This window comes from Urocampus carinirostris, chromosome 7 (assembly GCF_059441175.1).
Source record: "Urocampus carinirostris isolate Australia breed hairy pipefish chromosome 7, RoL_Ucar_1.0, whole genome shotgun sequence".
NCBI classification, from domain to species: Eukaryota; Metazoa; Chordata; class Actinopteri; order Syngnathiformes; family Syngnathidae; genus Urocampus; species Urocampus carinirostris.
Genome location: NC_142355.1, coordinates 15960231 through 15983636, shown reverse-complemented (window position 1 = coordinate 15983636; position 23406 = coordinate 15960231). Strand labels below are relative to the sequence as shown.

The 23406-nt window shown below is 39.1% G+C and overlaps 1 protein-coding gene across 7 annotated transcripts in view; it reads left to right on the top strand.

The window, feature by feature from the left end:
* Positions 1–23406, top strand: part of shank3a (SH3 and multiple ankyrin repeat domains 3a) — a 292611-nt gene that overhangs the window by 72349 nt on the left and 196856 nt on the right. For all 7 annotated transcript variants that reach the window (XR_015850861.1, XM_088339875.1, XM_088339876.1 and 4 more), the window contains 2 exons: positions 11175–11378; positions 18968–19039. Coding sequence is in view for 6 of the 7 variants with exons in the window: in XM_088339875.1 (XP_088196001.1) it covers positions 11175–11378; positions 18968–19039 (276 nt within the window). In the remaining variant the exon portion in view is untranslated. The remainder of the gene's footprint in view (positions 1–11174; positions 11379–18967; positions 19040–23406) is intronic.

The following is a 23406-nucleotide window of genomic DNA, read 5'->3' as shown; positions in this document are numbered from 1 at the left end:
GGATTTACTTTAACTCATTACTCTTTGGTAGGAATGATCAGTGTTGTTGTTTAACACATTTCTTCATATTTTTGTGCCTTCTGGAGCTGAAAAACAAAACAAACAAAAAACAATCAACTGGGCAGCATGGCGGCACAGTGGTTAGCGCGTGTGCGGCACAGTTCTCAGGTCGAGAGATCGAACCTTCCTGTGTGGAGTTTGCATGTTCTCCCCTTGCGTGCGTGGGTCTCCTCCGGGCACTCCGGTTTCCACTCACATTCCAAAAACATACATGTCAGGTTAATTGGCTCGTCTAAATTGTCCCTAGGTGTGAATGAGCGAGTGAGTAGTATCTCCCTGTGTGCCCTACGACTGGCGGGCAACAAGTTTAGGGTGACTCCTGCCCACTGCCTGAAGATAGCTGGAATGGGCTCTAGCACCCCCGTGACCCTTCTGAGGATAAGCGGTTCAGATAATGGATGTGTAAATGGATACAATAAACAGTGTTAATCCCCACTCATATCCGTAGATTGAGACTTTGTTGTTTTATTTCCCTTGATCATCGTACAGGTAATTACTTCCTAAGGTGTTTTTGCTTGATGTTTAATGTTCATGTTTTTTTTCGGAAAACAAATTATTTGTTTCTTGTTAACTGTCAAGCACACATGATTCTTGCTTAATCATGCTCGGCTGAGCAGGGTGAAAGCCCACTTTCAGCATTTTCAGTATAAAGTATATGTTCAAGTGGTGTTTTTCAAGGTGTCTGATTTTCGGCGCTAGACCATTAATCCAAGTTAATTGAATCAATGCAGTTTCCACAAGCTTGTCTCTTGGGTGCGTCGCTACGGCTCAGATGTTAACCCTTTGGTGAAGTCGACCAGAGAGGGAGTGTGACTGCATGCTTTTTGATTTAAGTCAAGTTCATTTGTGTTCATTTAAGTGTTACGGTTTCTCTGTGAACTGTTCCCCTCAACATAAACTCACGAGTGCCAGAAGGGGTCTGGCTGCATTATCGTTCTTCTGCAAGATCATTGTGCAGATGATGATTATCACAAATAGAAGGCGTGCTGCGCTGTATTAATTTGTCTGGAGCCAGAAGTGTGCCTGTTAAAGCAAGGTTCAGTCTTGGTGAGATTTGATCAAAGGAGAAGAAATTCAGAGCAGCTGTTGTAGGTGTTTTGCCAGTCGCAATCTGATATCCTATCCTAGTCAAACCCAGCACCCCTGGTAAGTTTATAGTTTAGCCGACACTCAAAATGAGGAGATAAGACATGACTGAATTTTGAACTTGCAAGGAGAACAGTAGGAGATTTTACAAGAAACCCTCATAATACCAATTTTTAAATCTGTTCTAAAAGCCCTCCACTCAGCCCGTTCTTTTTATAAAATCTCTGAGCTTACAAAAAGCAAATCCGCCCTACAGTGTGTGGAATTCAGAGAACAGCAACATTATAGTGAAGATCAAAAACTGGCATCTGAAAAAAAAAATAATTTTATTTATTTCAAGTGTAATCTTTATGGTTTTAACTTATTTTGAATTCATTTTTCGGCAAAATCAGAACATTCATTCCTAAAAAAAATCCTTGTCTAGCACATGATAAGTAATCTAGCATCTATTGGATACGACAGATTTGCTTATTCTCGGTATGTTTTTTGGGAATTTATTGCAAGGTTTGTCTTAAAACAAGAAAACATATACATAAAATTACCATACATTTCTACCGATTTAGCAAAAACTGCAATTTACAGCCTGACTTCTTGCCCTATGCCCTCATCTGTGCCCCCTCGTTTCGAGCTAGTTGCTGCTCATTTCCTAATTGGTTTCCCTCCTATTTAAACTCAGTACTCTCATTCACTCCTGGTCAGTCCGTCAGCGAACCTCCGCACATGCAAGGCAAGCACTTTTTGACTCTGGCTCCCGTCTCTCCCGTCCCATCCTGTTCTATATCCTGCTCATCTACCCCTGGCTTCCTGATCGTCTCCGGCTACCTGACTTGATCCTTTTTCAGACCACGCTCCAATCTCCGTCCCGGCTGCCTGACTTGAATTTTTTAATCGGATAGGTGGAAGTACCTAATACCAGGCATCATTACCTATGCCGGTACCAGCCTTTTTTTTAAATGTCTTTACTCGCAATGGTAGCTGTTAGCAGTATGTACTGCCATAAAAATACAGGAGAGGAAACATATTTAAAAAACTGGTATCAAAAAATATTGTCAAAAGTAGATTCACCCAAATCAACGGAACACTACATTTTACAGGAATTATTTGGAGTGTCTCATAACTATTCATGTTTTTTAAAATTTTCCTTTCCCAAACTAATGAAAAACACACTTTACACTTATATTTGTCAGTGCCATTAAGTAAATTGACTCAAGTTGATCTCTATAATGGTTCTTTGCAATGACTTAGGTGACAAATGTATTGGATCAGCACTTATGTAAGGTTTAGTTGACAGATTTTCTCAATGAACAACAACATTGGCTATTATGGGTAGTTTAAAGAAAGTAATTATTTTCCAATCCCCTTGAAGTGCTTAACTTCTCTTATAATCTAATATGCTTGTCTTTGCAGCAAACACAGCCGCTTTGTTTTCTTGTTGGAATGAAACCCGAACAGAAATAACGTCAACATGCCTGCTGGACATTGCATAGCCGCATGTAAAAATCACAATAACCGTAGGAGTGACTTGAAATATCCCCTTCAGGGCTCCCGATTCTGTCCTTCCCTAGTCAAACACTCCTGGTACTTAATTAGCAATATGTCATGCGGCCAAGGCGGAGTTATAGCGGTGCATTCAAGCCATTATACTTCATCATCCTAACGCTCTTATCTTCATTCTTCATTCTGCAAGACAGTGTGCAGTGCTCTTCCAGTGTCCTGCGTCCCTTCTGTAACTCTGCAGATACAGGGCTGTCCTCCACCTCCATGCATCACCTTTGATTGCATAAGAACACAATAATGTGTCCCAATTAGCGAGAGCTTTTTGCGAATTCCAAATATGCTGTGACATAATTACCTATCATCGTACATTTGTTTCCATTAGGTCCAACGGTAGGCAATCGAGTATGTTTGTTCCACTTAAGTAACACCATTAAAATGACTGTACAGCCCAGAGATGAATAACCTGGAGCATGCTTCTTCTGTTTATTAGTATGCATATGATGATTTCCCCAGCTCAAGGCCGTTCGGTCTATTTGAACGGAGGCGCATGAAGTATGGGATAAGAACACCCTGTTCGGAATAACTCCCCATTGACTGTTACCGCCTGTAACCTTTAAAGTGAGTTTGCCATTTTGTAGTGCCGTTAAAATGTCTGGTGGGTTTAGTTTATTTACTCTAGTTCTTTTCAGCATCATATCACACTTACTCCCAGGTGAATACAGAGCTATTCACCAGTAAAAAAATGTCTACAGTTTTTCATTTGACCAAGCTTTGAATGATGATTTGTTTGAGTTTTTATGTGTTCTTCTCCTGAACTTTATCAGTTAAAAATAAGTTGCATAATGCAAATTAATGACATGAAATATGACAATAGTTAAAGCCTGAGTATCTTTACTAGACAAAAAATGTCACCAATCATTAAGCTATAAAGCACCACCCATCTGCTTGCATTGAAAAAGTGCAATCCCAAATTGAGGGGTAAGGGTCCAACAATAGTATATATTATTTGAGTTTCACTTTATATTATATAACGTTAGATACATTTTATAGTAATATAAATCATAACAAAAAATAACTACAGGAATTCAAACATTATGGTCAAATAAAGATCATCAGAAAAGGAAACTGAGAAAATGTCTTCAAATGATTTTGTGATTCACGCAATTCAGGCAAAATATTTATTAGAGTTTTAATATGTTTCATTTTAGATTGAGTATGTACTGCATTGTCTCATCTCATCTCATTAGCTGCACCGCTTATCCTCAGTAAGATCGCGGGGGTGCTGGAGCCCATCCCAGCAACCATCGGGCAGTGGGCAGGGGACACTCTGAACTGGTTGCCAGCCAATCGCAGGGCACACAGGGACAGACAACTCGCTCGCTCAATCACACCTAGGGACAATTTGGACCGGCCAATCCACCTGAAATGCATGTTTTTGGAATGTGGGAGGAAACCGGAGTGCCCGGAGGAAACCCACGCAAGCACGGGCAAAACATACAAACTCCGATAGTCCGGTAACTGGATTTGAACCCACACAGGAGGTTCCCAAGACCTTAGTACTGTGCCGCACACGCGCTAACCACTGCGCCGCCGTGCTGCCCGTGCTGTATTGTATTTATTTTTAAAAAATGGATAGAACTATAAACACTTAAAGCATTCATCATAGACTGATTGCCCCACAAAAGGAATGAACGCTATTATCTATATAGAACATCATTCAATAAAATAGACTAGAATAGTCTTTATTGTCATTGTTAACAACGTAGTGAACATTTTTTGCTACAAGATTAGATTTGGCGCTCCAGGATAAACAAGATAAAGGAGTAATAAATACTTAAAAGAGAAAAAATAGATAAAAGACAAATAGGAAAAGTACATATCAGGTAGTGCTTGGAGGGTTGGGTTCGGTTGGATCCCTTAACAAAGAGGGCCGTAGGCGCACCATTTCCTGTGGTTTGTCTTGGGCAAATACAGCCTGGTGGCCCCCATCACTCCTCAGGCCAACTATTGTTTCCACCCGGTCTCCAACTGGGTACCTTTCACAAACTGTCCTTACATTTTAAGGGCAATTTTCTTTCGTAATAATAGCGCAATTAGAAATATGTACATATGGAAGTATGCGGTAAAATGTGATCATCTTCTTTCTATCTTTGATTTTTTTCCTTTGTAGTTTTTTGAAACAGAATAGAATCCATGCTAACATAACCTATGAGGCTCGGCTTGAAATATTATAATATTATTTGCACTCTGACTAGAGTTTAGAATCGTTAAGATAGCAATCACTGCAAACTGCATGGACAGGATGATATGGTCGTTAACATTATAGCTAATCTGAATGTAAACCAACGATCCTTCCAGTATCTAACGTCATCTTACCCCATGGGGAGCCTTATGCTAAATGATTCGTAGAGGACCTGATTAAGAGCCAGGATCCCTCTGTACAGCACAGCATCTCCTGCCCTGAGATTTATTGATTGTTTTTCTAAAATTTTAAGATAAGACCCTCTCATACATTTTGTACAGATCTGTTAGAAAACACTTTCAATGAACTCAATGAAAACAATTTGGTGTCTGCCTCTTTTGTAAGTGGTTACTCACCCCCTAGGCTGGCTTGCAATCTTCTTTTATAAAGTATTTATGATAACCACTAGATTTAAGTCTTCTGTACCACAGGTTCCTCTGTATCTTTATTTTTCTTACGGGGAATTTCTAAAAGAGATGTTGAACCCCTCAGGGAATTTTTTGCAGCGCACCATCAATACAATATGTAGGCGTGTTTCATGTTTCTCAGTTCAGAATCCACACTTTGTGGTAACTTGAAGCTGTGTAGTGGAGTTTTGCAGTAATACTATGTATTTTCAAAAGTATGAACTGCTGATGGATACCAAACAAATTATATACTCAATCCCCATACATGTTTCACAGTTATGAATCAATTTTATGTTGAAACTTAAAAATCACAACACTGAATGCTAATTGTATTCTTTTTAATATTGAATCCTATGCAAACGACATCGCATATGATGCCAGTCTGTTATGTTGACTATTATTGCGTATCACCCTTTAGGGCAGATCTGCTTTGTAACCTCCATTTAATAAAGAAGAAAGGGCTCAGTGTTGGGCTTTTTTACAAATTGTATTTTCTTATCTGAGGTTTTGGCTTGCTTCCATTTTCTCTTTCTTTTGAGTGTCTACTAAACTTTAGACTAATCACTGATGAACATACTCGGCCCAATAAAATAGAGGAAAACTCCAAACAAGGGGAAAAAATATCTTAAACATCTTTCTGGATAATATTACATGACATATGTGTCATATAATCTATAAAAAAAAAAAAAAAACCTTGCACTGTAGCTACTCAAAATGATTCGCGGTCATAGCCCAAATCCCAAAGTGTGACTAACCAGAGTTTTGGGAAAGCTGCGTTAAGTTCCACAGGGCACACCCAAAGCTGATTGCCACCACCTCTATTAAATTAAGAAATCTATTAGACAAAGTGACGTAGGCCACAAAATATCAAGAATACAATTGACATGCCATGATCCAAAGAAATTCCAGAAGAAACTGGAAAAAAAACGTTTTTGAAATCTATCAGTCGGAAAAAGGTCAACAAGCCATTTAGAAGGCTGTAGGGCTCCAACAAACCACTGTCAGAGCCATTATCTACAAATGGAGAACACTGAGAATAGTGGCAATCCTTCCCAGGAGTGGTGGACCAACAAAGATTACTCCAAAAGTGTGATGACGACTGCTCAGCCAGGAGGTTAAAGAAGAACCTTGAAAAATATTCTAGAAACTGAGGCCTCACTCGCTTCAGTTAAGGTCAGTGTTCATGAATCCACAATAGGAATGTTATTGTCCAAAAATAGCACCCATGGGGTACTTTTCTGGCAAAAACCCCTGCAGTCACAACAGAACCCAGAGTCTGGGGCTTCTTTGCTGCCTCAGGACCAGGACAACATTTTGTGGTCGACGGAATGAATTCTGGTGTTTACCAGAAGATTTTGAAGGAGAACGTCTGGCCATCGGTTTGGGCATTCAGACGCAAGAGCTCTTGAGCAGGAAGACAATGGTCAAAACCACACCAGTAAGTCCACCTGTGTATGGCTCAAAAAACAACTGCATGAAGGTTCTGTAGTGGCCAATTCAAAGTCCGTATTTAAATCCAATTCAGATTTTGTAGTGACCCTTTAAAATGGCAGATTTGAAACCATTTTACAAAGAAGAGTGAGCAGAAATTCCTCCAAAAGCTTGTAAAGTTTTGTAAACGTTGGATGAGTTTTGATATTTTTTGTACCTTGATAAATAGAATCATCCTTTTTGAAATGTAATTTAATTTTGTATTTCCTTGGGCTGTCTCCGTGTAATATTATTATTTATTTATTTTTGTCCCTTATCATTCAATGCTGAAAAGCACTCTGGGCTTGCAGTACAGACTAATTATATACGCACAGTTCATCAAATTAACTAAATAAGCCCCACGCGAGGTTTTTTTTTTTTAATTTCTTCGGGACATTTTCAATTTATTTTCCTTCCCCACAGCAAAAGGGAGGCAGCACGGCGGCGCAGTGGTTAGCGCTTGTGCGGCACAGTTCATGTCATGAGAACCTGTTGTGGGTTCAAATCCAGCTCCAGACTTCCTGTGCGGAGTTTGTATGTTCTCCCCGTGCTTGCGTGGGTTTCCTCCGGGCACTCCGGTTTCCTCCCACATTCCAAAACCATGCATTTCAGGTGAATTGGCCGGTCCAAATTGTCCCTAGGTGTGAATGAGCGAATGAGTTGTCTGTCCCTGTGTGCCCTGCGATTGGCTGGCAACCAGTTCAGGGTGTCCCCTGCCCACTGCCCGGAGATGGCTGAGATGGGCTCCAGCCCCCCCTCGACCCTAATGAGGATAAGCGGTACGGCTAATGAGATGTGATGAGATGAGACAGCAAAAGGGAATGGGTGTATTCATCCACATATACAGTAATGTAAGTTTGTGCTTCTAGCAAGCTACTTACCGAGCAAAAATTGTAAACAGACACAGCAGGGGAGCACACCTTTGGGGCAAAACAGGTGTGGTACTTTATTTCTGTGAGTGTCATGAATTAAATCATCCTTTATTTACTGAAAAAAAAAAGTGAAAACAACTTTGGAAAAGGCAGGATACAGGGTTTTTTGTTTGTCATATGTCAAGTAAATCATTCATTTTGATTGTGCCGAAAAACTGGAAGGTTAAGTATTTTGACTGTACTGGTGCTTGCAAAGTAAAGTTGTTATTCCACAAATTACATATATATCTGTGTCCCATTCATAGAAGAAAGTATGTGATGGACCAAGATTGCAAAAATGGAACCGCAAAATGGCGGGGGAATACTTCATTAAGACATCAACCGGAAGACTCAAGAGAAGGGATCGGTACTTGAACTCCGCCTTGTATAAAATTAATACTTTAAGGCTTTGACTATTACTTGTAACATCGCTAGTTGAACGGGCGAGCTTGTGATGGGAGGAAAATGGGCCATAAAACACTTCTGGCAGGTTCCTAAATTATTAAGTGTGATCTTTCGTCAGTGATGTGCTCCAAAGTATTCACCAATGCTGTCACTGCTCACGCAGTATATACAGTACAGTATATATATAATATATATAATTACGTGAACAGGAATATATTACCTGTAGTTACAAAGGCGTTTCAGGATACAAAGCCAAAAATTCAGTACAGTACGCTCTGCCATTCAACGCTCCCAGAGTTCTACCTGGCAAACCGGTGCATATGCCTGAATCCCGGCATGCTCTTCGTGTCCCCTTCCCGCTCTGTAAACAGTCTACTGTATGCAGGGTTGGGTAGGGTTACTTTAACCGGATTACTTTCAATTACTTTTGGATCACTCTATCAGCACAAAATTAAAGACATTTTGCCAAAATTCCACAAAGTCTCAGAATTTGTGGAAAGGAATCACCCAGAAAAAAGTGTTGACAGGTCGCTCATTATGATGGCATCTGCCCCGCACATTTCTGAGTGATTGTCAAAAGCTGGCAAAAGCAGACGTCATTGGACTTGTTTTTTAAGAAAAAAACAGTAAAAATAAAAGCCAGTTAAAAGGTATATGAATATTTCATATGCCTCTCGTTCATGTTTATTTTATGGTAATCTAATTTTAATATGTATATGTTTCATGTTCTAAAGCTCTTTTAGGATTTATAAAAAAGAGATCATACTTTTGCTTGGCTTGAAACGGATTAGGGCATTTATATTTAAAAGGTGTCTCTACTTACAAATGTTTCAGGTTGCAAAGCTACTCCCTGAACAAATTATATTTCAAAGTAGAGATACCCCTGTATATACACACCAGCTCGGTAGCCTAGATGGTAGGGCTCTGAGACTGGGAGGTCGCTGGTTCAAGCCTCGGCCGAGTCATACCTAAGACTTACAACATTGGTACTCATTGCCTCCCTGCTTGGCGCTCGGCATAAAGGGTTGGAATTGTGGGGTTTGGTCACCTAATGACTCCCAACACAGCAGTTGGGTCTAAAAAAAAATGGCGGCGCCCTGTTTGGCTGCGGCTGCATCGGCTCGCTACAGTTTAACTGTACGGGTCAGGTATATCGACATTTCGTTATTTGTGCATGGTTACAAAGAATGGCAATAAAAGTAGATTCTATTCTATTCACACTCAAATGGTATTGCCACTGTGGTGCAAGGCGGGACGTGATTTTGAGACCGGGCACTTCTATCTGCCGCCAGAGGGGCATGCACTTTTATTTGCAGGGCTGTTTCATAGCTATTGCAAGGTGGTAGCTATTTGGTTCCTACGAGGAGGACAATGCTTCGTGGATGGCCGCACGATGACCAATAAACCTTTATTCCAACCATGCAAAGTTTTTGCCCACATGTTTGATTTTTACCCATAGAAGATCAGACCAACTCCCGCCAAGACCTTTAGAAATACACTTTACACTGGATGGAGGAGTACTGCCTAAGAGAGCTGGACAAGTCCATAGAGGATTCTGAAACTCTCAGAAGGATTGGTTTATGCTTCTTTTGTTCTAGGAGGAACAGGATGAGAACTATAAAATTACATCCTGTTGGCCACTAGAGGAATTGTTTCTTAAGATCTCTTGCCTAGTTTTTACTGTTTATTGCAACCTGCTGATTTCTCTTAGAACACATTGTGTATATATATATATATATATATATATATATATATATATATATATATACTGGGGCGGCGCAGTGGTTAGCGCTTGTGTGGCACAGTTCTGAGATCGAACCTCCTGTGCAGAGTTTGCATGTTCTCCCCGTGCTTGCGTGGGTTTACTCTGGGCACTCCGGTTTCCTCCCACACTCCAAAAACATGCATGTCAGGTTAATTGGCCGGTCCAAATTGTCACTAGGTGTGAATGAGCGAGCGAATTGTCTGTCCCTGTGTGCCCTGCGACTGGCTGGCAACCAGTTCAGGGTGTCCCCTGCTCTATATATGCAGATGATAGATGGATATATATATCCATATATATATATATATATATAACTATCCATTATCTGCACCGCTTATCCTCAGTATGGTCGCAGGGGTGCTGGAGCCCATCCCAGCCATCTTCGGGCAGTGGGCAGGGGACACCCTGAACTGGTTGCAGGGCACTCAGGGACAGACAATTTGCTCGCTCATTCACCCCTATATGTATATATATATATATATAATATATGCATTGTAGATGAGGGGGGCAGACAGAGAGGATAATACCACAGCCCAGCAACTTTCCACGGGCGTGTGAACTTGTCTGACACGTAGAGACGCTGATTAATACACGGGTCAGCGAACGCAGAAGGGTGAGCATGTAAACAACGCCGTGACAGGAGGAGGGAAGCAAGGGAGTGAGTCAGCACTACTCCTCAAACATCGGCACGTTGGGTCAGGCCATTCAAGTGAGGAAAACAGAATAATTTCTTTGCATCACAACAAATGCGGGTCTACTATTGGACCTGGTTTTGCATGGCCAAGCTACTGTGCTATAACTTGCAAATGTACTATGGTCCAAACCATTGGATGTTTGGAAATACAGTGTTGGGCAAGTTACTGAAAAACATGTATTTGTTACAGTTAGTAGGTACTTCATTTAAAAAGTTTAAAATGACCGTAAACACTTGCATAGAAGCTTATTTCTATGTGTGGGTTTCCTCCAGGCACTCGGTGTCCTCCCATATTCCAAAACATGCATGTCACGTTAATTGACCGGTCCTAATTGTCCGTCGGCGTAATTGAGCCAGCGAATTGTCTGTCTCTGTGTGCCCTGCAATTGGCTGGCAACCAGTTCAGGGTGTCCCCTGCCACTGCCTGAAGATTCCTGGGATGGGCTCCAGCACCCCCGCGACGCTACTAAGCATAACCGGTGCAGGAAATGGATGGATGTTCTAGAAACTTCAATTCATTTTCCTTCTCAATTAAATCATATTCCACCAATGTGTGCCCTTCTATTCCTCTGAAAATCACCATGTGTTTTCTAAGGAAAACCTGACAAGTGTGACTGAGCCTGCTCTGTGATTCTTCCAGAAATGCATGAAATTCAACGTGGACGCTCCCATCTGGCGCTCCAAGCAGCGGATCCTCTGCACACTCAACCAGAGTCTGAAAGATGTGCTCAACTATGGCCTGTTCCAGCCAGCATACAATGGCAAGGCTGGCAAGTTTCTGGATGAAGAAAGACAGCTGAGGGAATACCCCTTCCCCTCCATCGCCCCTGTACCTTATCTGGAGGTAGGACATACATGATTATGGATGACACTTTGCCAGGAGGTTGAGTGACTGAATGGACAACGGAACAGACATGTCTGCGAAATGTATGCAATGAGAGAGGGACTGATTGTTAGCAGAGATGGAGAGTGAATATACAGTAGATATGTATCTTAGTATTTCCTATAAACTCATACATGATGTGAACCCCTATTTTTTTATTACAAATTGGTATGACGTTTTGTTTCACTTTCCTCAAATTAAGCATGTAAGTGACAAATGTGTAACAAAAGTGCAACCATGATACAATTCATATATTGACCACGTAAAATATGAGCATAAGAGTAAAATAAGAATATTTTCGAATCTGTATTTATTATATCCTTCAAAGTCTGATTCATCACCAGATACACCAGAGAGCTATTTCTCTTGTCATGCTTTTTTGGTTTTATTTATCTTGCAGGATGTCCCTCGTCGTGCTTTATTGGTTGTTTTTATCCCTCAGGATGTCTTTTTGTATTTCCCATTCTCTAACATTAGTTTCTGGCACAGTGAATTTTCAGCTCTCGATGTTTGTGAATTTCACTTTGATAAGAAACTTTAGGCTTAAAAGAGGCATCATATGCAGAATTCTTCCTTTTGGCAGCCCGAATTGCCATCTAACTATAACTCTAGATATCAGTAATAGGCCTATCACAAAAAAGCAAAGCTTCACTTACATTTCAGTGTGGGCAAGGCGAGGAAAGCCATTGAGAATTACTGTATTTATAGAAAAACGTCCGCACACATGGTTTGGTGTCTTGTGGTTTGACAGGTGGTTTTATTGAATGTGATATTTTCGACTGATCAATAATTGCAAAAAATACCGTAATTCCTTATATAAAACACGCAGCCAAACTTTTCTAGGTAAAAAACATTCTGCATTATAACCAAATATAAGCAAATACGGTATGTTCGGGGCTTTGGTCGATCTTGCTGCGCCATATTAGCTGTTAGCATTCATGCTTATAAAGAACATTGTTGGCTATGTATTTCTTAATAGTCGTATCAGTGACATAGCAAGATTTTTGTTTTGCTTTTGTAAAGCTCAACTTGTGCAGGATTGATTTTTGGTGGTTGACTGCTGTTAGTTGTAAATTATAGTGGCCCTGCTACGTATGAGAATTGTTTGTTCCCAGATCGAGCTTCTATCTAAAATCTAGAACAAAGGGGCATTATGCTTTATTTAACATCTCCTAGGGGTAAAAAAACAAATTTAAAAAAAACACATTCATTAAAAATACCTTAACTGTAATAATAAGTAAAACTATATCAACTATAATATAGTTGTTCCTTTTTTCAATACTTGTAGGTCAATACATTTGTATTTATTTTCTATAAGATGAGTCGCACCTTGAGGGAGCTGAAATATAATTTCCACTATCTTGCTGCTACGTGTAACCCTGAATACCAAAAACATTGTGAAAGGCTGGGGGGGAAAAAATAAAGAGAAAAATAGTTTGGTGTGGTCACTTTGAGTTTCCGTAATGCAGATTCTCCCTGTGCTTTGTAGCACTTGTTTTTGGTTGCACTACAACATTCAGCAACTTCTAAACAATCTTACACAGTGTCCCTTTAAGATGCATATTTGCCCGAACAGCAAGCATGGTGGTTTCTCGGAACAAATCACAATGCTCGTCCATCACAACGGGAGACTTAGCTGGCATAACGATGTGTCACGACTGCGCCATAAAAACGTCCCATGCTTTTCTGAGCGGTTGTCTGGCTTTCTTCACATTTTTATGACCAGGGGCAAAATCAAAATGAATGTCTCTCTCAGCATGTTTAGGAATATGATGCAAACAAATAGTAATTCTCCGTTGTACTTATTGTACGAGTTCTGGGCTTGCACTTCAAAGGCGGAGTGCGTAGTTTGAGGTATTCTTAAAAATTAAAAAAATAAATATTTTCTCTATTGTAAGTATTTGTTAAGAATGCAGAACTGAATTTTTCTATATAATTTATTCCACCACACCTGTCTGCTTACTTTTATCCTCGATGTTCCGGCCACGGAGCCCCAGGGTAGGAGGAAAGGAGACATGGGGAACATGGTGGAGGAAAGAGATTTCATGCGCGTGCTGGTGTTTTTCTTTTATTCTACGATGAAAATGGCAAAAGTAAGAAAATGACTGTTTCAAATACAGTCCAAATGACAACCCAAACCCCAAAAAGATGAAAAAAGTGGAGTTTATTCGAGCCCATACTTGCACATGGACCAAAAGGAAATTGACAGGGGCTGCAATGATTACTTCAACCAGGAGATGCCGTTAGCAAATAAACTATTTTGAAGAAATAGACAAGATATTTTACTTAAAGACTCATTTAGATTAAAGCAGTTTTTTTCCTGTCAAGTAATCCCTAGCTTCAAAGCTATTTCGCTACTTTGCAGATTTTCATCCTTCATTGTGTTCTGCATTCTGATTTTCAAAGTGGTCATCCTGCCTCTTTTTTGTGGTCTAAATTGTACACATACGTAAAAGAGCTTGACCAACCTGTGCGCAATTCATTTCCAATGTTGAGTTTCTTTAAAAGCCACTATGTCAACATAATGCTCTGAAACCACAAATGCATTAAAATGCAAAGGGAGATGCTTTTTATCGCCAACAAAATTGGACTCCACATGCTAAAGCAAGGTAAAAGCTATCCACGCTACATTTTTGTTTTCCCAATAACTTCCACAGGATGGCAACAGAATATGATCTAAATTAAATTGGATAGTCTTGGAACGTTTAGAATTTATCATTAATTATTTTTTAAAAAAGGGAAGCCAAGCCCCCCACTCTAAAACAGGCAAACATATAATGAAATGATAAAACGGTATATTGTCTCATCAATAAGTTCATAATTCACATTTTTAGGCCAAATTAAGATTTTTGTCTAATTCAGGTTCCTATAGAATGGTGCTTTATCTACAAAAATGCCCAATTTGTAAACCAATCATATTTCACAAACCAATACTACAAGATGGTAGCAGTTTTATTTTTAAAACTCTAAATGGTCAGTGCAAAAGATATTCCAAATTGGTTGCTTTGAACATATTTTCCATGCTACATTTTTTTGTCGTCCACATAATGGTGACACTATTTAATTTTAAGTAAGGTGGATTGCGTCTTCAACGTAACTATTTCCTGTGTGGGCCACATACATTTTCCCTTCCCTTATAAGGGGGTGAGGTCAGTTTGTAACAGAAAAAGTGTGATAATTGCATTGCTGCCTGAATGGAAAATAAGTATTGTTTACCTGAAAGCCAAAATTTAAACCCTTCTTGAGTCTCTGGAGAACAAAAGTCAGAAAATAAATAATAACACAATTTATGAACTAAAAAAAACAAAAACAAATAACACTCAGTGGGGTCTTCACAGAAAATAAAAAATATCCATGGATTAACTTGGAACTTGGTTATTAGAGCACTGGACTACCAGTGGTATATATTACTTGCAAAAATTTGTAAAAAAAAATAAAAATAAAAAAGTAAAAATAAAAGTTTCTTAATGACAGTATTTGTACAGTTTCTTAAACAAATGATTGAGCATGTATTTTTTTTTTCTTTGGTTTCAATGTACAATGAAATATTTAACGCATGAAAAAGTACGACTTGCTAATTAGTGGAACGTTTCATAAACGTGGAAAACAAGGGATTACTGTTATTGTTTGGTTTTTGTGACTGACAAATGGCTTTATTGAGCACTAGTGTCGAAGCGGGTGGCATGACATTCTCAAAAAAGCTGATACTGTGAAATGTGTTTTTTAACCCCACTCCGGGTTACTGTCAGTTTTTCTATCTCTGCTTTGAGTGGAAAGAAAGCATCAATTAAGGCCCAAAAGCTGCCAATGTGTACTTCTCGAGTGCTACTGTGTTGCCGTGCTGTGTTGGTCATTGATTGACCCCCACTCGCTTCCCTCAGGGGGCGAGCTGACTGACAGGATGAGATCAGTTCAGCGCTATTCCTTTTCCACGGAACTTTTTTGCTAGTGAAAAAAGAATGGAGGTGGCAAAAGTAAACACAACGGTCACATCAATATTCTAACACATATTTTAATGGGAAAACACTGATGAAAGGAATGTTGTTCAGCTTGTACAACAGTGTCAATTTACCGCTTGTGTCAGGAGTGGGGAAAATACAGCCTGCGGAACAAATCCGGCCCACAAGAAGGTTTTCTACAGCTCCTGAGATGATCCTGATTCACTATTGTATTGTACACCAATAATCCTTGTGTATTTTTTACTGTATACAATTTAAAGACAGTTTTGTTTTTGGTCTACTTATTCAGTATGAATACATTTTCAGAATCATGGTCTTTGAGTGCCAAAATGTAAAAATATGTTTGTTTCTAAAAGCTTTGGCACTGTTCAGTAAGTATTCGATCTTTTTCCACATATCAAGTAGTCTGCACTTCCTTGTGTGGCTTCCTGCATCCAGCAATTGAATTGAACATTTGCAGGGCCACCTGCAAATGTGACCAAATTTGTAAGATGATGTCTCCGGAAACATCAGGCACTTAAAAGTTCCTGCAATGTTCATGCATCCTCCATGCATAAGTTCAGCATTCTTGAAATAAAATGTTGAAAGCATCGAGGCAAGGAGGGATGACGTTTTGTCTATGTCTGCATGAAAGCTGTTGCCTGAGGGAACATGATTGACATGGTGACCGGAATTGTGTGAAAGTTTTTGCATTAACTCAGTGTTCTTGAAAAAAAATGTTGCAAGCAAATTCACTTCTGTTTATGAAAAGCATCACCAAATTAAAAGTTGTGCTTGAAATGCATCCTTAACAAAAAGCCTCTTTTCTTGAAAACGAGTTAGTTCCAGAAACATAGCAATGTTCAACTGTTGTTTACTAAACAATGGTAAAATATATAAAAACAGACTTCTATGTCTAATGAAAGATATGCCTATACAACTACAGAACAACATTTTCTGTATGCCTTCAAAAAGTAGTCAAAATGGCAGAAATCGGCAGGCCCTGACACCTTCCAGTGACAGAAATGTCTGGCATTGAATTAAGTTTTTTCTTTGCATTTTTTGGGATTTCAATCCAATTTTATTTTAAAAGGACATGGTGTATTTTTTGATAAGTAGATGTCTCTCTATTGTATTATACAGGGGCTCCTAATGTGGGGCTCCGTGGGCTCCAAGTAGCCCCCTAACACCCGGGAAGCTCTCGTACTGTTTTTGAAAATATACTATCAGTCGTTTTGGTTTTCAAGACAATTTGATTTTTTTAATTGGCATGTTTAGTGGTTGACTAATCATGTCTAACCTCTTAAATTACATTTTGGTAATAACATAGTAATGAAAGAGTAATAACCTAGTACTAAGATGTTGTTTTTGAAATGCATATTAAACTACTTGCCTTGAGAAACAAAAAGAAGCTCTTACCTCCAAAAAAGGCTGGAGCCCCCTGGTGTAGTCCAACTAGAAATGAGTGGAAAATAGCACAAGGAAGAATACAAACTACAGAGACTGAAAGTGACCAGTCAGCACAATTTCTTCTCATTTTATTGCCCAGGCTTTCATGAGGTTTGGAGTTTTCTTTGCTTTTGGTAGCAGCAAGATGTCCGACAATGTCAGCCTCCTTTAGGTGAGGCTAATGTTATGTAAAACAAGCAAATATTTAGACCTTTGAGTATGTTTGCCATGGGTCATGTATTTTTGCATATTATTTTAAATCAATATTGTTTAATTCATTTTTTAACTCAATGTGGCCCTTGACTCAAAATGTGTTACTACCCCTGGTCTATGCTTTCCTTACATGTGGAAATGTGCTTTCATACTTTAAAGTAGATGTTTTCTTTACTTTTTTTGTCTTTCAGACACATTTTTATTCATTGTGGACTACATAGCACTGAACCAGAAAGCTACATTAGCATCAAAACAACCAACATTGATAATTATATCATTCAGAAGAAGACAAAAACATTGTACAACTCTTAAACATCAAATAAAACTGTAAACTTACAACCAAACATTTTCCAGGGCTGGAATAATAAACGTCAAAAACTTGACGTGGATGGATGGTGTTATGAGTGTACTGCAGGAAAGAGGTATAAATATAGTGGAAGCTAGAGCTCTTATTGGTGATAGGAATGAGTGGAGAGGCGTTGTAAAAGGAAAGAGGGATGTTTCTACGCGTTCTAATTGGCAGGGCACCCGTATGATGCGGCAGGGGTAAACCAGTGAAAGCTGTCGGGCCCTGCTGTTGAACCGAAGAGTGTGTTGCCTCACCCCCAACCCGAGTGACATGGCCGCTTTTTTGTGCTCTGTTTCATCTGGAGGGACGAAAGCATGATCAACCTGGGTGCCGAGATACTTAACTGGTTTGGGTGTTTGGCATTTGGGTTGTCCATGGTCCAAACATTTTTCTGTGTGTTTTTGCTACTTTCTCCTTTGTTTTGTTATTTTATTATTATTATTATTTTTTTTTTGTATGTGTTTGTCTTGCTGTCGGTCACCCCTCTCGAGGGATATGACCAGGGTAGATAGATAGAACGATAGGAACAGTAAACGATATGATTCAGATTCAGAAAATGCAGGCAGCTTTCCAACTTGCTCCTCCTGAATTTTTACCAAGCTAAATCAATCAAATGTTATGAAGAAAAAAACATATGAAATGAAATGATCTGCATTTATATAGCGCTTTTCAAGTCAATGACTTCCCAAAGCGCTTTACAATGTGCTCCACATTTCCCAATAACGGCCTTGCAGCCATGTAAGGCGCTAACCTGCTTATTGGGGGTTTAGGGGTTCAGTGTCTTATCCAAGGACACTTCGACATGTAACACGGACGAGCCGGGACTCGAACTGGGATCCCTTGATCCCAAGACGAGCGCTCTACCTCCTGAGCAACTGCCGCCCCGGAAACATCAGGCACTCAAAAGTTCCTGCAATGTTCATGCATCCTTCATGCATAAGTTCAGCATTCTTGAGATACAATGTTGAAAGCACCGAGGCAAGGAGGGATGACGTTTTGTGTATGTCTGCATGAATGCTGTTGCCTGAGGGAACGTGATTGACATGGTGACCGGAATTGTCACCATGTCAATCGTGACAATTGACACTATGTCATAAGCATAGTGACATATACCGGGCAGATGGTCGCTCAGTGGCGACAACTCGTGTAACCCAATGTTACTAAGCTATAACACAACACTTTTTGATCAGAACAAACCTAACAAAAGTTTGAAATACATATCACAAACTTGATATTTTAAAATTTCAGCCAATGCTGCCATTTGTACAGTTACTGTTTATTTCCATTGCTGTTTAATTATTAAAATTCAGTCATTTTGACAAGTTTTTTTAAATAAACATACAATTACTATTACGTACAACATTGTCCATTGTTTAGGTCAAAACATGTTTTGCATGTAACTGTTCTAAATCTGCTGCTGATGACACATTTTCTCCTATTTCCACACAAAGTGATTGATTCAGATTTGTAAATCCAGTTTATAAATGTCTTTTTGCAGCCTGACTCATGACATCCTAATAAGAATGTAAAATATTTAAAAAGCTACCAAGATGTTGGCTGTTAGGTACAAAATTGAGTTACCTTGTTTGTGTTTGTTTCAGTTCCGCTACAAAAGACGTGTCTACACTCAGTCCTACCTGGATGAGAAACAGCTGTCTAAAATCCACACAAAGGTAGGAGAACAAAAGAATGTCAACAAAGCTACTGCAGATTTTCTGGAAATCTTGCAACTGTAGCATTGTTTAATTCATGATGCCTCACCTGCCTCCAGGTTTCGCTTTTTGGGTACTTTTTGTTAATTCATATTTGGAAGATCATATATTCCATGTTCTTCTCTTTTCCGAACATACCATTATCTCTGTATAATGTAAGTTTGCAGTGTAAGTCAAGCCCAATCCACATAATTCTGCATTCATTCAAACGTATACAAGTACTTGAATTATTTCCAAGCATGCCAATTAATTTGTTTACATTCTACTAAATATGTGTTCTCATTTAGCCTGACATCAGGCAAACGGAACCTCCCCCCTCACAGAGAATATGGATGGACTGACACAGCGGGAAATATTTCAGTCTCAAATTAATAGTTATTTTAGCCACAAAATGGGAGCAGAAGTCAATACCAGGCAGATGGTCGCTCAGTGGCGACAACTCGTGTAAACATTTTGGGTTAAGTTAAGTTAAGGTTTAAGTTAAGAGCAGGAAATAATAAATTGTTTTTATAAACAGTGCTTGCTCACTTTAATTTGTAGCCAGCTCATTCATATTGTGTTAACAAAGAAGCTGTATAATTAACCGTAATGCACATTTTTAGCTCAACAGGAATCCATCAATTATATTCACTCATTCCTGGTCGGTCCATCAGCAAACCTCTGCACTTGCAAGGCAAGCATTTCTGACTCTGGCTCCCATTTTGTTCCCGACCTATCCTGTGTCCGGTGTCCTGTATCCTGTATCAATCCTCTGTCCCTGGCCATCTCCGATTACCTGACTTGTTCCGATCTCTGACCACGCTCCAAACTCCATTCCCGATTACCTGACTTGTTCCGATCTCTGACCATGCTCCAAACTCCAGTCCCGATTACCTGACTTGTTCCGATCTCTGACCATGCTCCGATCTCCAGTCCCGATTACCTGACTTGTTCCGATCCCTGACCACGCTCCGATCTCCCGTCCCGGCTGCTTGACTCGTTTCCACCCTCCGACCATGCTCCGATTTCTTAGGCTTCCTGCTTCTCCTGCCCAGCGATCACCGAATCGCTGGCATTTGTTTTCCCGCACCTTGTTTTTCTCGCTTTTGCAGTAAAGCTTGGTGTGAAACGTTACACGTTTGGGTCTACCGTCTGTTTTGGTTTTGACAACTATATTTGACATGACACGCCAGGAAAAAAAAAGATTACCAATAGTAAAGTCTTAAAAAATAATGAGATCGAAAATGTCAAGATGAATAGGCAAAAATATTTACAAGGTAGAGAATAAAGACTGGCCTGATTTTTAATGTAATGTGATGATTGCAATAGCTCTTGTAAACAAGAGCTGATGCAGAAAATCATTTTTATCTTTTTGTATATGTCTCAAAATTGCTGTTCTTAAATGCTGGACTTGTTTGCTTTTTGGCCATGCTATGGCAGAAAGTAACCGGAGGAGGTCCAAAATGTTGATTTTTAGATTTCAAATTACACTCGTGGACACCCCTTCATTTTTTTTAAAACCTTTTGCCACTTCACTTATAATTGCAGCGAGATACATTTAGCAGCTGGAAGTAAACTCTTACAAACCACAGGAGTCGCCGGAGTTGCAGCACTTCTGCACATTTATTCCCTCATAGAAAATATAAATGCCATAGGGTAATACCTTTAATGCGGCAGCGCAGTATTTTGTTTAAATGCTTCCCTTTAAAGCTGGGCTCTTTTGCATCCATCACGGGCTATTTTTGTTTTGTTTTTTTTAGGTAGGAAGTACAGGATGAATAGACTATGCAGCTAAAATGTCCGTTAAAAGCTGACCTTTTGTGCCGGTGGCTCAGAAGTTACAACGCGTGACCGCGCAAGTTTACTGTTGGGAGCTGCGGCATTTTGCAGCATGGCGGCATTATGTGGACCCGTGAATTAACAGACCGGAAAGATATGGCGTTTCGGTGGTGCACTGGACCATCTTCCTCCCAGAGTCACTCTTTTTGTGCGCATGAGTGTGTGTACCTGCATACAATATCTGCATGCAAGTTGTACCGATGCTAAGATTGTACATTGCTATGAAGCAGTGTTTCTCAATTGATGGGTCGGACCCAGAAGTGGGTCAGGCCTTTACCTTAGCAAAATAATAGTATGAAGAAAAAAACAAGGGTCAATTAAAGTCCTTAACACTGGATGGCGATAATGCCCTTCTCAATCTCTTATCTCCTGTTCAGTCAATCGGCACTGTCCTAATGTGTTTGAGGGAGACCACATCTCATTTTATTATGATTATGTTAGTTTTCATTCCTTTTACTGCTTATAATATTGGATCCTAACAAAGTTCGTGAGAAGGGGAAGGAAAAGTGGAAAAAACATTTATTATCTTCATATATAGATATTTACAATCATATATTATCATTGTTAGGTTACACCTTGATTTACAATTTATGGAATTTTAGTATTTTAGTATGTGGATATTTTAAAGTAGTTTTAGGGGTCGGCTCTAATGCAATGAAGGCGTATACGCCAGTATATAAGGTAATTCAAGTCTTTTTGGTTTTTCTGGTAATTAGGTTTGAAAAAAGTGAATTTATTCTACTACATCTGATTTAATCTGCACAACCCTTTAATTTCATAATTTGGACAGATGGAAATTGTTCTCAGAATGGGTTTTGCTTAGAAATTAGGGTGCAATAGTGGGTCTTGAAGTCAGACCAGTTGAGAACCACTGCTATTAAGCAACCTGCTATAAAGCAACCTTACTTTATTTATCAAGTTTATTTTCCTTAGATGACTGAACTTTGATGATTAAACTCTCTTGCACTGATGGTATAGATACAATTAGATAAAAACCTAATCCTGTAAAATGTTTTTGTATGTTCATTATGTAAATTGTCCCGTAATGGTTTATTTAAGATTAATTTAAAGTACTATAATCCCTCGTTTGTTGCATTTAACAGGGACCATAAATCCCTTCGATATGCGAAAATCAGTGCATACCATTTTTTTGCAGACACACAGACAGTGTTTATTTTAGGCAGAATGATTATAAAAAAAGGGATGCTTGCATGAATCAAATGTGCTCTCTCGGCCCTCTGCACTCAGCAATAGTTGACTGGGGATAATGGTCCGCGGCCAAAATAGTTTAGTCCAATTTAGGCAGGCCACAATGGCATGCTTAAATAAATGCGCTGTGCTGGCCTCGCTTGCAGCAATACGCGATCATAAGTACCGATTTAGGAATTGTTTCAACCTCCACTGAGGCCACAAAGTATGAACTGTGAAGTGGGAAGATTATAATATTATAATTATTAAATTCAATAATAAATGTACAGTTTATTTAATGTAAAAAACATTTTTTTTCATCATTCCTAAAAACACACTTAGGGATAAGTGTCTTTCACACACGGGTGATTTATAGCTTTTGATACAAAAGGCCATGAGTAAGGAGTCTAAAGTGTTCATCATGTCAGTTTATTTGCTGCTCACGACTATGCTGATAATCACTCTGAATTATCTCCTATTGTTACTCCCACATGTGCTAGTGACCCCAAAACAGCAAAAAAAAAAAAAAAAAAGAAAACAGACTCAACTTCACAAAAGCAAACATCTGTGGTCTTTGTTTAACTGTCATAAGTACTTGTCGGTAAAGGAAAGGATGAGCAGACGCAGCAGCCGTTATAGACTTAAATTAATCGGCATACAGTTCACATCTTGGCTGACTTGTTATTGTCTGCACTGCAGTTCATTAATTAAAACATCACTGGCTTACCTAATGGAACAAACTCAGACTTTCCCATCCATGCTTGTAATTACAAAGTCACATAAAGTTACAAAAAAAATCAAAATACACAACATAAGTTTGGAAAAAATAAATAAAGTACCCATATTTAGGAGTACAAAATTTGAAAAATAGAGTATTCAAATTATTATTCTCTCACACAATATTATACATAATATAACATAGGACCATTATCTTTATATCTATACGTTTGTGATTTTGACTGTTATTTGCGCAGATGATGTACTTTGATAACCGCACTTTTTAGGGCTAATGTGGGTTTAGTAACCTAGACGCTTTATTAAAATGAAAGCTCTGTTCTCCTTGCAATAAAGACAATTTAATTCAAGATCAAAAAATCATTGAAGTGGTTTTTTTACATATTTTCAGTCTTCTTAACTATAAACTTATCAACCCCAAATGATTACTTTGTCACATAATATGACATGACATACAGTCCCATTAAATGAATAACCTTGAGACTAGCAATCTTCGATTTTTGCTATATTGAATAATAGGAGATGTGAAATTGTAAAAATATCAGAAGCAAAGAGACAGAAGAATAGTATCGATTTGTGAAAAAACA